Source organism: Sparus aurata, chromosome 19, assembly GCF_900880675.1.
Source record: "Sparus aurata chromosome 19, fSpaAur1.1, whole genome shotgun sequence".
Classification (NCBI taxonomy): domain Eukaryota; kingdom Metazoa; phylum Chordata; class Actinopteri; order Spariformes; family Sparidae; genus Sparus; species Sparus aurata.
In genome coordinates, this window is record NC_044205.1 from 26,877,553 (window position 1) to 26,893,942 (window position 16,390).

The following is a 16,390-nucleotide window of genomic DNA, read 5'->3' on the forward strand; positions in this document are numbered from 1 at the left end:
CTCTGAGTCACAGAAAATACAAATTAAAGCACCAATATTTCAAAAACTGAGCTTTCGGTTCAGTACTCGAGTAATTGTACTCAGTTACACTCCATCATCTTTGCGTCACTCTGACTCAGTCGTTCGTGTAAAAACAGGATTTCACTGCAACTGAAGATTATTTTCACTCTGGATTCGTCTGCTGATCGTTTGTTTTGTCCAGATTTTTATATAAATCAAGAGAAAAGCAACAAATCGTCACATTTTCTCTCTAAAGTTCAGGATCTGATTCTTCCTCCTCTGTCACGAGTTCTTCTTCATGTGTTCTGTTCTGTTGGCACTAAATGTCTTTTTATTTCTGTCTGTTTGTGTCTGAGATAAATAAACCACGAACATCTGGTCCGTTTTAACGACGGGTCGGATTCTGAATCCTCGGCTCGTTCAGTCGTTTGTGACTTTAATCACATCGATCTGAGAGAAAAGCTTCCGGTGTCGTCACAGAGTGATCGGACCTGCAGCAGCGGCCCGGTGAGCAGGTGATGAGTCTCTCCGGACGTCGTTCACACGTCTGAACTCTGAGCTTTAACTTCTGCACACTTCCTGTTTACAGATTTGATGCAGGATGCTGCACATGAGGCCAATAAAACCGCTGATACTCTGGGAAAACTGGGAGCTTTAATCCTGAGAGAGGAGACTCCAGCAACTGTGGGAGGAGGAATATTTAAACTCTGAGATGTTTGTCATTAAAAGATGATGATGGATGTCTGAGGTTTATTTCATGGGACTGGTTGGGAAGAAAACAGGCGATGAGGAAGATATTTATCTGAATAAACAACAAACTGGGCCGAGACACGAGCAGACAGAGTTCTGTAATCCTGGAGGATGATGACATTCGAATTTATTCCTTATAATTTAACTCCTGCAGAGACGTTTATGAGCTCAACTGAGATCTGGAAGATTCCCACTTCTGTTTGAACCTGGAGATTAAAGGAGGGTTTGTCCCGTGTGTCGTCTGTCTGACAGAGAAGGTGCGCTCCATTTTGTTTTCCACGTCTGTCTGATGGAGAGCTGTGCAAAAATGTGCTTAGAAACAGAACTTCATAACATAAACTCGGAATTCTACCTAAAGAGAATTCTGAATTGAACGTGGAATTCCGACTTAAACTTGGAATTCTGATTTAAACTCTGAATTTTAGCCTTTAAAGTTGGAATTCTGACTTAAATTCGGAATTCTGACCTAAAGACGGAATTCTGACTTAAATTCGGATTTCTGACCTAAAGACGGAATTCTGACTTAAATTCGTAATTCTGACCTAAAGACGGAATTCTGACTTAAACTTGGAATTCTGCCGTTAACATGGAATTCTGATTTAAACTCTGAATTTTAGCCTTTAAAGTTGGAATTCTGACTTTAAATTCGGAATTCTGCCCTAAGGAAGGAAATCTGGCGTTAAACTTGGAATTTTGACATTCGGAATTCTGACCTAAAGACAGAATTCTGACTTAAACTCTGGATTCTGTCGCAAAAATGGAATTCTGATTTAAACTCTGAATTTTAGCCTTTAAAATCAGAATTCTGATATTAAACTTTGAATTCTGACTTAAACTCGGATTTCTGCTCTAAAGATGGAAATCTGACAATAAATTTGGAATTCTGACATTAAGACGAAAATTCTGCCATAAATATGGAATTCTGATTTAAACTTGGAATTTTAGCCTTTAAAGTCGGAATTCTGATATTAAACTTTGAATTCTGACTTAAATTCGGAATTCTGACGTAAACATGGAATTCTGATTTAAACTTGACACTGACTTTTTTCCTCAGAATTCTGACTTGAACTGGATTTTGATGTTACAATCAGAATTCTGAGAAAAACTAAATTCAGAACTCAGTTCTTTTATAAACTGGACCTGATCTGAACATTTCTAATTTAGTAGTTTTCAGTTTGTTGTATTATGTTTGTGATCCTGTAAAAATAAAACCTGTCACCTCAAGTGTCACAAAGCGTCTCGATAAACAGTCACATAAAAATAAAAACAATAATAAATGATAATAAATAATGAACCAGTCTGAGTTTTAGCCAATCAAAGCACTTTATTGCACTGTATAGTGTGACGGTGAGCCAATAGCAGGCTCTTATAAAAGTGTCATTTAATCTTTTTATCATGTGTACAAAACAAGTCACACACACTTGTACCGTACAAAATCAACACTATTTACATACAATATACACACACACATACACACACACCTAACACACACACACGTGCAATCACACACACACACACACACACACACACACACACACACACCATGCAGTCTCTCTCCCATCCGGCCCTGAACACAGACAAGTTCTCCGGGTTTCTGATGGGATTTTCCTTCTTATCGAACATCCTCCACACACACACACACGCACGCACGCACGCACACACACACACACACACGCATGCACACACACACACACACACACAGGGACTGAAACATGACCGCTACGCTGCTACACACAAACCCAAACTGCTATGTTAGCCAAACAAGCGCTAAGCAACTTCTGATATGCATAAAGTTTTTCTTTTCTTCTGATAAAAAACAGGATAAGAGACGATGAGACGAACAAACAAACAAACAAACAAACAAAGGAGGAGAAACGATGAGATGATGTCATCACATATCCACAGGGATGTAAACACATGATGCTGAATTATTCTGAGTAACGTCGACACTCTGAGTTAGAGTTTCTGTTTCACCTGCAGGCTCACAGGTGAACCTTTACTTCCAGACGTCACACCTGCTTTCAGGAGAGACTGACCTTTTTTTTTAAAGGTAAATATTCATCTGTAATTATGTATCTCCTTAATAAATCTGCTGAATCGCTCGAGTCAGTGCACATGAGGTGGTAACTGATGCACCGAAGCTCAGAGGACGTTCTTCACTGAGGACTCTGTCAAAAACAATAAAATAAGCAGTTTTTTAAATGGGGTTTGGTGCCGAACAGATGGAGTCAAATCAATCACAACTTCTAAAAACATTCCAGCTGCCAAATGGTTGCTTTTATCATTTCTAATCTCCCACAGTGACTCAGATTTCCATATAAAGACGGCTGTTCAGGTGTAAATCTCTAGATAAATATCTAATGTTTGTCTGGTCGGCTGCAGAGATGAAGCAGATTTTGCCGCAGACAGATTTGTAATGCGCCTAAATGTCATCTCCTGTTTTTAGATGGTCTTAATAAATTGACTACTTTTAATAGTGAGACCTTGGAGACGTTGTATCTGTCAGGTTTCAGTTGAATTCTTCTTCTTTCTGTTAAGAAAACCACCAGAAATCAATGTCTGTTTCAGCCGATCTCATATTGCAGTATGCCCCCAGACTCCCTTAACAAATCACTCAGTTTTGAGAGTTGTTGCATGAGGAGACACCTGAAAAACTTTGTGAACTGGCAAACTTGCCAAATTCAGAATCACTGGTGCCTTCTTGTAAATTTGGCATTAAATTTAAAACATGAAGTTTTTTGTTCCCTTGTAAAAAGTGTCTCGTGCGTCTGACCTGCCAACACTCAGCAGCTGTTTGAACACACTGTTTACACCATTTACACTCAATTAATGTAAGAAGAGAACATTTTATTGACACTGAACATGTCACATTTTACAAATACAGACAGCGGTAACCAATATAAGCTACTTCAAGGATAAGTCACCAGACTCCCTTTTAAAATCAGTCAATTTAGTGAGTTGTTGCGTTAAGAGGAACTTTATAAACTTTGTGAAATGCTGCCTCTGACAAATTCTTAATTATTTGGGCCTTCTTGTAAATTCGGCAAATGTTCTATATGAAGTTCTTTCTTTTTTTGTGTATAATAAACATCATTTGTTCCAGTGTTTATTAATATAGAGAGCAGGGAGTGGCCACAGGATGCTGACAGACTTTGATTGGATGTTAATACAAAGTCTGAATATATTCCTTTTCTAAGACATTTCCTGTCGGCCTCTTCACCGTCATACTGTGCAGTTAAAGTGAAAATTCCTCCAAAAAACATCTTAAAGATGGAGATTATTTAACAGTATTACTGATATTAAACCTGTTGCGGGGCTGAAAGTGAAACTCTAACGAACGCGTTAGTTTAAAGTCTGGTAGGAACTTGTTTCCCTGCAGCGAAGAACATCCTTTTTTGGCATTATTGCTACAATATGAGCTTTTTCCTGTAAACTTTATCGACAGCTCCCTTTCTTCCCGACAGCCTCCAGACTGATCTGGAGTCAGAGTGTGACAGACTGACAGTGTCAGATATGGCCTTCCTTTCACTCTCTGATTACAATAAATAATCTAGAATAAATAAATGGCTGTTGAGTCTCAGTTCCCTTTAAATAACAGCAATATTCCCTCTTCTATATTCACACAGTGCACTTTGCTTTAAAACGGAATAAACTGAAGTTTACTGCGAGTCGTTCCTCACTAATGGAACTGCAGGAATGTTTGACTGGTGCGATGAAAACTGACAATGACTGAGCATCAAATCAACCACGCTGTTCTTGAACCTGCGGTGTTTTAAGCCTCGAGATCTCCTCCTCAAACTTTGAAAACTTTAAAAAGATGAACGTTTGTTTTTTCCGGAGCCGCTGAGAACAGATAAAGTTGGTTTTTTCTCGGCGTGTTCTTACTCGCTCGCCTAGAGATAAAAAATCTGCTGCGTGAATCACATTAAAACTACGTAAGACGTCCCTGTCGCACACCAACACGGACGGATGAACACACACACACACACACACTCTGCGCACACACACACACACTCTGCGCACACACACACACACAGGGTGCAGGTGGAGAGAGCTGCATATAGGGGCTACTACACCTCATTGTGTTTTAGGTTCCTCTCCATATAGATTATTATGTCTATGTACAATATTTATATTTTTACATGAATCTGGCTGCCCCTGTTCTAATTGAAATTATAATAATACCACAAATCTGGGATTTCTTTAGATTCCACCAGTGAAACGTGATGACAGATACAGTCTCTAGTATTTTCTCTCTCTCTCTACTTTGACCTCGGAATATCGACAGGCGGCGCGGCGCCCCGGACACAGTGTTCCCCTAAGGCTTTCTACAGTGACGAGCTCCGGGTCACGGTCACGAGATTGAACGGGGGTGTAAAAATGATCGTACCACCACAGAGCATATCAATCAATCAGTCAGTCAGTCAAGCAATCAATCAATCAACCAACCGGCACAACACGACTTGAAAGTAAACGGACGATTTAAGACCACAACATATGCAGGTTCAAAAATACAGTACATCTTGATTTTTGGGGGAAATAAATGAACAACAACGGCGATATGCACGGCATACAAACGCATGCTAGCTCTCTCTCTCTCTCTCTCTCACACACACACACACACACACACACACACACTCTCACACACACACACACACACACTCTCAGGCTACATGTTGTAGGCCACGTAGATGGGGTCTAGCTGGTCTTGTAAGAAGCCGTCGCGGAGGTGCATGCGCTGTTTCTCGCCGCGGGAGTTGATGGGGATGACGCCGATGTCCGTCACCACGACGACGCCCACGATCAGGTAGTGCTCCTCCAGCACCGCCTTGGTCACCATGGGAACCAGGTCCAGGGCCTCCTGCTCGGAGCCCTCCAGCTCCACCACCACCACCAGCAGGTTGGTCCAGGGGAAGACCGCGCTGAGGACGACACACAGCTCAGGTTGTTACTGCCGGAGCTCCAGCAGGTGGCAGCACAACACACCAAGCACACAACCATCGTCTGGAGAGCTTTTTGAATTAACTTTGAATCATTGTACATATATAAAGTTCATCTTCTTTGTATCATTTACAATATTTTGGGAAACCTTGACGTACCACTCCATGATGCTCTTGTGTGCGCGGATGACGGAAGTCTCGATGTCGATGGGATGGTACCTCATCCCCCTCAGCTCCATGGCCTCCTCCAGAGCTCCCACCACGAACAGAGCGTCGTGTCTCTCTGTTGGGGAAGAAACACAGAAACACGTTGATGCAGCAGCCGGAGGCGGTCGGCTGAGGGAATGCGTTCGCAGAGGAAACTGACCTCCGTTGGCGTCGGTGAGCTCGGTGCGGCGGAGGAAGCCCAGGTAGCCCGTCCTGGCCCAGACCGTCTGAGTGTCTCCAAAACTGAGTCTGGAGTTGAAGTGATCGGACTGCAGGACCTCCTCGCCGTAACCGCTGTAGTAACCGCTGCCGTTATGAGCGCTGTGCACCCAGATCTGCAGGAGGGACGGAGGACACCACCTTCAGCTGCTGCATCACAAACGAAGTCACACCGCGACAGAAAGGAAACTACTACGACCCACATGAAGCAGAGACGGGACAGTCACAGTGTGAGAGCCTGTGTCAAACTATCCTGTCTGTTTCATCACTCCTCAAATGAAAACTATCCAACACACTGTCAGTAAAGAAGGGTCTCTGAGGCTTATCTGGTGCTTATTTGTACACTTGTGATTTGGAGAGGACAGTAAAAAACATCGCCCCTTTAAAGCTCCACATCGTTACCTCGAGACAGAAGCTGCTTCCTGCTGCAGTCTTTCCTCTGACAGTGTGGATATAAATCTTTGGGGACGAGGAGGTAAAACCTCTCATATTTAGGAGCTGCCCAAAGATACAACTATTTCAGGAAGCCATTTGCAGGAGGTGACATTCATACCACTTCATTTGGGCGATCAGGACAAGATGGATGCGTCCTGATAATACAGCAAAAAAAAAAAAGCAATTACTGGTAAACGGCTGCAGACTGACCCGCCTACAGCCGGTAATTGGCTCGAAATCATCAAAGAGATTCAGGAGACGGAGAGACGGACTTTTCTATTAAGACTGAAAGACGACTTTTACGAGACGGAAAAAATGGATCGATGATTTGTAGAAATAAAGAGCGCGGCTGGCTCTTCACTCCTCGTCCTCGTTACTCAAAGTGTCTGTAATCTGGACTGATTATGATCTCTGGACCTCCTGTTTACAGAATACAACACCACATGTTCCCACCTGGCTGGACCGACCCGATCAGTGAAGGACCAGAAATTAAAAAAACAACTGTTTTCTCAAATATATTAACAACCTTTACACAAACTATCATCAGTTTATTATTCACCCAATCTAATAAATAGTTTATTAACAATCCAAATATCAAACCAGTGTTCCAAACTAACACCTAACACGACCTTTACTCTTCCATCTACCTGCTTAAAATATGTTTTTAATATAAATCCACCTCGTTTTTGCGGTTGTTTCATTTTTATGTGCTTAAAAAAGATCAGATAAAATCTCTGAGTTCACACAAAGAATAAAATAAATGATGTAAAAAAACAAAAACATTGATTGTCAGAGCAGCTAAATGAAGCTGAAAACTCTTTGTTGTGCGTCCAGAAGACTTGAGCAGAAGAAAACCAGTCGGGATGTTTGATGAAGCCGGTGTGTGATTGTATCTACATGGCTCACTGCACTTATTGTCAGTCGCTGTGGATAAAAGTGTCAGCCACATAAATGTTGTGTAATGGACGGAAGGAGGGAACAAAGGAACAGAGAGCGAAGGACAAAGAGGGACGGAGAAAAGAAAAGGAAAGACGACGGGAGAAGAAAAAGACAGAAAAGACAATTAAGACCAGACAAGAAAGGAATAAAGCAAAAAAAAGAAAAGGCAACGGGAAAGATCTGAAATGAACGGTTAAAAAAACAAGAAGAGAAAGAGACAAAAGGAAAATAATTTTAGGAAAGAAGAAGAAAACGACTGACGAAAATATGAAATAAAGAGGAAAAAAAAGGACGACAAACAAGTAAAAGTAAAGACGAGTTCGTATCTGACGACCTCTCCGAGATGCGAGTCTCCCAGCGGTCCTTTGGTCTCCGGGTTGGCGATGATGATACGAACTCCGGGTAAGATCTGTGTAACAGAGAGAGGGAAAAAGTAAAGAATAATCAGTTGCCATGGTTACATCCTCACTCTTTGCTTCCTGCATGAACACGACTCTAAAAAGCCCATTTAACACAAGGTTACACTTTAAATTCAGCTGTCGTCTCAGATGAGACAGGAAACGCAGAGCGCAGTTTAATGGACGTGGTGACAAAAAACAGAGACAGTGAAATGTCCCGTTCAAGCGGCGTCGCCGGGAGAGACGGACAGACCGGTAAACAGTTCTTTCTTCTTCTCTCCGCCCCCACATGCAGTGAGTCAAAACAAACAGCGAGCTGATCATCGATGACCGGCCCTGAAACACGACATCCTCTCTTTGTGTGTCAGTGTGGAGGACGAGGAGACATGAACGTCTCATCGGGCTCCAGGAAAAACATCAGTCGCTCTCATGTCGAGTCATGCAGCTGCAGATCAGGACGGTTTTACCACCAAACTCCAGCAACAAAACTGTCAATTTAATGTGTTTAACCTGCGTTTCCATGATCTATATGTGATGTTATTAGATTTGTATTTTTCTTCCCCTTCTGTGTTTTATAAATCTTCTTGTGCATGTAAAATATCTTCAAAGGCAAAAATGTCAAAGTCTGCACCAACAGACGCTCCTCTCTCCCACAGAGAAGATACAGAACACTACAGATACAGAACACTGCTCCTGAACGCATCGTCAGTAGTCCCACTGTGACTTTGTGACATCACGCTACGTCACCATGTGGAGTGAATGATGTCGGAGTAAAGCTAACTGGGAGCTGAAAACACGTCAGAGCTGACTGGAGGCCCGTTGCGCGGTGCGGGCTCAGGCGTGCGTGAGCTGGCCAATCAGAGCAGACCAGGTATTTGGGAGGGGCGGGCCTTAAAGAGACAGGAGCTGAAACAGAGCTGCAGCACTGGACACAATAAGAAAACTGATGTGTTTTTTGAGCACTAAAGCATTTTTAAGTATAGTAGTATTTTCTCCCACTCCTACTAGACAGGTAAGTACATGTAGACAACAATTCCCATGATCCCTCGCTGCTTCACATCACTGAACTTTGGTTTTCGTTTTGATTGAGCGGCAGAAATCACAGACTGGACCTTTAAAACACAACCTCAACAGATTTAAGCGTCGTGGTTCAGGTCCGTGTGACTGCTGTTCTGTCTCACGCCTGCAGATGTTCTCTCTCTCTGACAAAGTTGTCGAATCATTTAACTTGCTTCTCTCTTCTCAGGTCGACTGTTATATATTAAGACATGGCACGGCGCCGTCAGCTCCCCCGCTGACCTCGCTGATGGAGTTCGGTTAGTTGCTAAGAGATCTGTAATGAAACTGAAATAAGTGTCGCTCAGCCGGCAGATGAGCACAATGTGATTCGCTCCTGGATTAAAGTGCTTCAGGAGGACTCTGTATTTAGTGAAGCAAGATTTTCTCCTTCGGTGCGAAAAAAAAAAGCTGATTTAAAAAGCTTTTGTTCATCTTCATCAGACAGATGAAGCTGGAGGATGAAGGTCAGGACAAATAACACAGAATTCATTTAACTGAAGGTCATTTTGTCAAAACCACCTGCGACGCTCCGTCAGAGCCTCTTCTGCATCTCGGTTTCATTCTATTCCTTTAATAGCAAACACTGTTTGTTTGGATAATGAACTTTCAGCTCATAATTACTAATCTAATCCGTTTAATGTGAATCCTTTTCTTACAACCGAATCGTTCCGAGCCTCAAAGCTTCATTTATAACGTTGACATTCACATTTTACATTTTTTCGCCTTTACTGAGTTCTGAACTTTTCTGCCACATTATCAGGACACAGCCGCTGTCACTGTTTTCATTATGAGCCCTTACATTAAATAAGTGCACCTGTTTCCATGACTGCAGGCCTGCCGGCGATGGATGACGACGGGAATGAACAGAAACAAAATGTTCAGGTCCAAATCACGTGGCGCTCGCTTTGACAGTTGTTGTTTTGAAAAGCGCTCTTAAAATAACCCGACTTGACTATAAGCGGTGAGCGTGGGCGAGTCGTATACTGCAGCCGATCAGATTTTCTTCCTTCACCATCTGCCAGGACGTGACGAGCGGCTGCAGCGGATCTTTATCCATCCTGTTCTCTCTCCATCGGGAGTCAGGTTGTTATTTTCGAAGGGGAAACGAGTCGGTTCGTCTGGTGACATCTTGAGCTCTGTCGCTCTGACATTACGACACACTTAAAGAGCGGCTGATGTGTGTTTGCTGCAGTGGTTCACGGCGTGCTGCAGGGTGTGACGCGACCTCGCTGCGAGGGGGGTTTCAGGATCTAAAGAATGTGTGTTTTCACCGACAGACAGTCAGACAGGGAGGGAGGATGTTTCAGAGCTCGTCATGGACTCAAACCTGCTGTCTGCTTTGACTCACTGAATGTGGGAGGACGATGCAGAAATAGTCGGATCTTCTGTCGTTCAGTTTGCTGCCTCTGAACAGTTTCTTCATTGTGTGCGTGTCTGTTTTGTGAAGTTTCATTTCAAAGTGACCGTTTGTTATTTTGATCTCCGTCCTCCATATATGAAGACGTGACTCATATCTTCCAACAAACAGATTAAAAGGGCGTTTACTTACTTTTTAATTAAACCAACATTGCGAACACATAACCAGCTGCTACAGATCGGTGTGAGCGTAACTGAATCACACTCACCTTGCCGGACTCCATCAGCGGCAGACTGTGAGGAGAACCTCTCTCCACCAGCCGAACCCTGAAACACACAAACGGTCAGACTTTCTGAACAGCGAGGAGGAGGACGGCGACACGGTGACGGACTGCAGGTACCTGTCATGTCGCAGCGCTCTCATGTCCACGTACACCGTCGTGGGGTCCGGTCCTGAAGTGCCCTGCAGCCAATCACAACACAGACAGAGTGAGCATGTGGTCACCAGAGAGTCACATCAGGGAGACACGGAGGTCAGTTCAGTTCGTTTAAAGGGAGGGAGGGTTTTCTGTCTCTGGTTTAGATCGTGGAGGGTCAACGTGTTTTCTTCTGACTGACAAGTGATTTGGAAGCAAACTTCTGAAATGCAACAAAAAGGACGAGGCTTGTTTTAAACTGTTTTGGAGCAAATAAACGAGTGTATGCAAAGTTTAGTTCTGCTAGAAGTCGGTGCTCATAATGCAGGAGAGGCTGCAGAATGAAAACAAACCTCGTTGTTTGACAGCTGCTGTTAAACTTCAACGAAGAACAACGAAGAAAGGAGGCGGAAGAAGAAAAAGTAAAGAAAGACGAATGAAGAAAAAGTTGGAAAAACAAACACGAATGAAGGAGAGAAGAATAGGGAAGAAGACGAAAGTAGATGGAAGGAAGAACAAGGAAGAGGAGATGAAAAAGAGGAAGAAGACGAAAAAGAAGAAGAAGAAGTTGTGAGGAAGTATTTGGTGGATTCTTCTGTCTGGTGCTGCTACCAGCTGTGTTCTGGCTCGTTACAGGAACATCTGTCAGGAAACTATGAACTATGTGGGTGGAAATTTCATAATGCCAGAAACAACACTTTGATTCAGCAGAACGATTTTTCTATTGCAACTGTCTTCAATCCTTTTTTTTAAGGATTTAAATTTTGTTATTTAAAAAAAAGACATTTTAAAATGTTAAATATGTAAAACTGATGGAATGTAGTTTGGATCTGGAACTAATTGATCTAATAAAGAGCAAACATGATCACTAATCTGAATATAGACGGTGGTTTCACTGTTTGACAGCTTGACATCTTGTGAAGTTCTATTTTATATTAATCATTGATGAGAACTCGGACTCAGCACTTCATCCTCGTTCAAAACGACATCACCTTCATTAAAGTTTCAAGTTTTTAGACGGAGAAGTTTACTGTCTGCTGATGATTTTGACACGAGGATGATGTAAACTCAAAGTGAAGACGTGTTTTCACCTGCAGGCAGATGGCCAGGTTGACCCTGCAGCCGAAGGCCGTGCTGACGGATCGTGGATGGAGGCCAAGGTCTTTGAAGAGCTTGGAGAAGGAGTGCGTGAGCGACATCCTGGGCCTCTCCTCCGCCACCACCACGCAGGCCCGAACCCGGGACAGATCCAGACCCCGAGCCTGGACGACGGGGAGAGAAGATGTGATCACACGGAGGACTGAGGAGCAGCGGCAGGTCGACGTTTTACTCTGGTGGCTGATCGCTTTACGTCAGTGACGAGTAGAGACACAACAAGGTGTGTCTGTGTTTGGTGGAACATTCGTACTTTTCACTTTGCGTTCAGCCTTCAGTCTCCATGGTGACTTAAAGAAAGATAATCACTAAAATTAACTCTGCAGCTTCCATCAGTGACCAATCAGAGGCGGCGGTGACTTCAGCTCTCAGACGTGGCCTCGGGCCGAGCAGACGGAGACGGAGTGCGAGTTTATTACCGCTGAGCCAGAGGACAGACGAGCGCTGAAGTCAGTTAGAGACGCTCAGAGTCTGAGGATTTATCTGACAGCTCACACTCAGCTACAGGCCGAGCCCAACTGCACTGATGCATTCTGGGAAAAATGACTATGAGACACATCTATGTCTGACTGTAAGTGAGGTCAGGGCTGGTTTCACAGGTTATTAGAGGTAACCTGACCAAGAAGATCAGCTGTCTATCCAACAAAGTGGCCAAAAAACATGGGTCTTTGTTCCTGCAGTGAAGATGAAGGTAAATAAACATCCGACAAACTTCCTGTGGTTGAAAATGCTTCAACCCCTGAAGGAACAGCGTTCCAACATAGGAACACCCTTCACTAAACGAACACGCTTCGTAAAAACTAATTGTTTTTTTTGCTAATAGTTTTAAACATCAGATCTTAACAGTATATACTCACTGTTGGAAAGCTGAGACTGTCGTGATTATTTTAAAGCCCAAACACAAAGAGAAAAAGTTATTTCCAGACCATGTAATAGCCTTCTAAACTCACCATGACACAACATTAGAAAGAGCCCTCTACTGCAAGAAGCAAGAATGCCTACATACCTTCAGAGTGTTCCCTTTTTCCACAGCTGCAACGTCATGACACCATTTTTATTTCATAGTTTGCCAAGAGTCCATAGAATGGGAATATCCATGTCATTTTACCCAAAACTAGCTACAAGTGTCGAACAAGCAAGAAACCCTGCAGGGTCTTAGCTTTCATTTGAGACCAGGATTATGTTTCTAGGTAAAGAGGTTCTCAAGTTAGAAGCCTTTGAATCTCAGTAGGCGCTCTTGGAAAAAAATGACCCAAGCAAAACGCACAGACACGCCTTTAGAAAAGAAAATGGGAAAAATCCATTTTTTAGTCTTTTGACTTCAAATGTTGAGTGTAGCAAGCTGAGACCTGTGGCTGTGGTCTCATTGTGTCTGCTGTGTCCATAGACATACCTGAACCCTTATATCTTAGTCAGTTTATTGACATTTGAATTGGAGGGAAACCAAAACCTTTCCAATGGTACCGAGCACATCACTGAGTCTCAGACTATGTGGGAGCTGTCATGCTTTTAATTTCAGTATGTCGTTTTGGAAAAAGAAACCTTAAAATGGGGGCGTTCATTAAGAGGTTAAATAAGCGACATGAGAAGTGACGTGTTGTGTCGGTGGCTCGCTGACCTTGAGCGCCTCGGTCTGCAGCCCGAGTCCTTTGGTGCACAGCTCCATGACGCTGTAGGAGCAGAAGGTGTCTCGCACCCTCAGCTGGCTGACGGCCAGCAGCCACAGCGCCGGGTTGGACTCCAGCTCCACCGGGGGAATCAGGATGGACTGGTGGCCTGAGTACACGCTGCAGGAAACACAACACACACACACACACACTCTTAAACGACCTTTTTTATGGTTGCATCCAATAAAATGACTATTTATCCGTGAAATAACCAGTTGGTCTCGTTCAGAGAGAGATGTATTTTCTTGAGCAGCCCGGGAGCCAGAAATGAAAGTCGTTTATCAGAACAATCAGGTGTTAATGTGAGTTATTGTTGCTTTAATGTCATCGAGGAGGACGAGATATTCTCATTCCGAAGGTGAATTACAGTCCGCTGTATTTATAAGACATTCAGCAGCAGAAATCTGCTCTCGCCAAGTTCACAATTTACGAGCTGAGGATTTCAAACTAAACAGACCTGAGAGAAAAGATTTAAAGTCGTCCGAGTTTCACCGATAAACATCACATAAACCCGACAGTGATTCCTGTTATTAAAGGACGCCAGGCGACTTTCTGATATAAATGATAATTTGAGTGTAACATGTACCAGACAGTCTGTAATAAAAAAACAAAAAGATGAGTGCAACACGACACAGAGAAGAAGTCTCTCTGGTCTTCAGTGGTAATGCTTGAGATACGCAGCCTCTGAACATGTCGCACGCTCTACGACTGAGCTGATGCACCATGTTCACATCCCCGGACCAGCAGGATACATCTGGGATAGGGGAGTGAAAGACAGCCCTCATTACCACCACTGAGGTGCCCTTGAGCAAGGCGTTAACCCTGACTGCTCCCAGCTGCTCAGAGGCCAACAGACCAGACTGTGGTTGTACTGCAGCTTCCAGGTGTGAATGTGATCAGAACGTTCCTGAAACAGAGACCATCGCTCTCAGAGAACCTCCCGGGAATAAATGAAGGTTAAAAATGCAAAAAGCTGCAACTACACCGCTCAGAAGAAATCACACAACGAAGCAGTAGAATAACATCTCTCAGTTACGTCTGTGTTGGATACTTGCAGGTCATCTTGTTCTCTGTGTGCGGCCAAAACATAATGGATGTTGGGACAACTTTCTAAATATACAGGAGCCAGAGGAGAATACACATACAGAGAATCACAGAAATGATCAAATTCAGCTCTGAAGACCAAAATGTTCTTCAAAGCTGCAGGATTTTTTTTTAAGGACCACTGAATTTAATGTTCTCCAGAAAATCCACGACAAGAACTGGCAGAGACTCTCTGAATTGTAGGCGAGTTGGCATCAAATGACCCATAATTATAATAATGACACTTTGTCCTTATAAAAATACAGATTATTTCCATTTTTAAAGATGAACAACTCCAGCTGATGGAGACACGGACCTGCAGAGACACCAGAGGACGAAGCCGAGGCCGCAGTAGGGATCCAGACAGATGGCCACTTCTCTGGACGGGTACAGCTCACACTGCAGCTTCACCGACCGGCAGAAGGCCCCAACTGCATTATGGGACATCTGGAGGGAGGGAGGGAGGGAGAGACAGAGAGACACAACAAGACACACAAACAGACGAACAGAGAACAGGGTGGAGAGGTGGACGGTTAATCTTAAGATTCAAACTGAAGAGAGTTCTGTTTCTGTTTCTTGACAGTTGGATTTGTCAGATTCAGTTTGTGTTTTCCACTTTTACTCTTTATTAGTTGTCGTTCTTTATACAAAACCTGGATGTGCTCAGAGTTTTGCTCCATACTTGAATAAATACATCTTTCTATATCTGCTGTTTGGAGTTTATTTAAGACACTGATATCTAAAGAGAAGCTCTGAGGTTTGTCTGCCAGCCTCGAGGCTGCAGCCCCTGAACGAACTGCACTCTGTTGACTGTTGCTGCTCTGACGGCTGAATTTCCCTCCGGAATGAGAAAAAAGTACTGAATAAATGGAATAAGGAATAAGAGCAGCCGACGGGACGAGAGGCTGAAAGACGAAGATTAACGCTGAGCTGACCTGAACTCCGGCCAGCATGCCGGTCGTCGACACACTGAAGTCCAGATAGGCCAGACCGTCAGGGTTGGTGGGCTTATAGAGAGCTGGAGGCTTCTTCTTTGGCAGGTCATCTGTAGTACACACACACACACACACACACACACACACACACACACACACACACACACACACACAGATTGTTGTTTTATTGCACTCAAGAGGACAGTCTGTTGAGTTAGATTCCTCTCAGAGACATTGACCTCACGCTGAACTCACAATGCAACACAGCAGCTTGTAAGCACTTGTTGAGAGAGGTTTGAAAAAGTCCTCTTGTGGCAGATGTTTTGTTACACACGAGTACAGGAGGCCAGAACGTACTTGTTTTTGTCAAACACTGTTGGATGTACTTCTTTTTATTATTTTTTTTTGCCTAAAGGTCAAAACCAGCCTGTTTAGTCTCGTTCTCTGGTTCACAAAAAGTAAAAAATGTTAATTCTCTTGCTGACTGAATGTGCACAAAGATTACGAAGACATTATAGAGACTCCTTCCATCTGCATCTGTCTAGAAATACATGTATATTAGTACATTAGGGGTGCAAAAGGAGGAGTTCTACTAATTTGTGAACAAACTGGTATAAAGTCTGTTGTAGCTCAAGAGGAAGATGTTTTGTTTCACCTCACAGCTGGACTGAGTAACTTTGCAAACTGCCAGTAAAATGTAGGAAGAAGAAGAAAGTCAGCGAGTAAACTGGAAGGAAAATCTGCTTCTTGGGGGTCACTTTAAGTTTGAGGGTAAAAAGTTAAGATTCAGGACTAAAGAGACGAGGTTTCAGTGTGTGTGTGTGTTGGAGA

The 16,390-nt window shown here is 43.4% G+C and overlaps 1 protein-coding gene across 3 annotated transcripts in view; it reads right to left on the minus strand.

Annotated features, from left to right (window-relative positions):
- Positions 1–2,050: 2,050 nt before the first annotated feature.
- Positions 2,051–16,390, minus strand: part of LOC115569585 (disco-interacting protein 2 homolog C-like) — a 50,813-nt gene continuing 36,473 nt past the window's right edge. For 2 of the 3 annotated variants that reach the window (XM_030397570.1, XM_030397568.1), the window contains 10 exons: positions 15,560–15,669; positions 14,941–15,071; positions 13,493–13,661; positions 11,811–11,981; positions 10,705–10,766; positions 10,573–10,630; positions 7,825–7,899; positions 6,058–6,232; positions 5,850–5,973; positions 2,051–5,672 (listed from right to left, as the gene is read on the minus strand). In XM_030397570.1, the coding sequence (XP_030253430.1) occupies positions 5,420–5,672; positions 5,850–5,973; positions 6,058–6,232; positions 7,825–7,899; positions 10,573–10,630; positions 10,705–10,766; positions 11,811–11,981; positions 13,493–13,661; positions 14,941–15,071; positions 15,560–15,669 (1,328 nt within the window). In that variant the 3' untranslated portion in view covers positions 2,051–5,419. The remainder of the gene's footprint in view (positions 5,673–5,849; positions 5,974–6,057; positions 6,233–7,824; positions 7,900–10,572; positions 10,631–10,704; positions 10,767–11,810; positions 11,982–13,492; positions 13,662–14,940; positions 15,072–15,559; positions 15,670–16,390) is intronic. The other variant, XM_030397569.1, reaches the window with a different exon arrangement.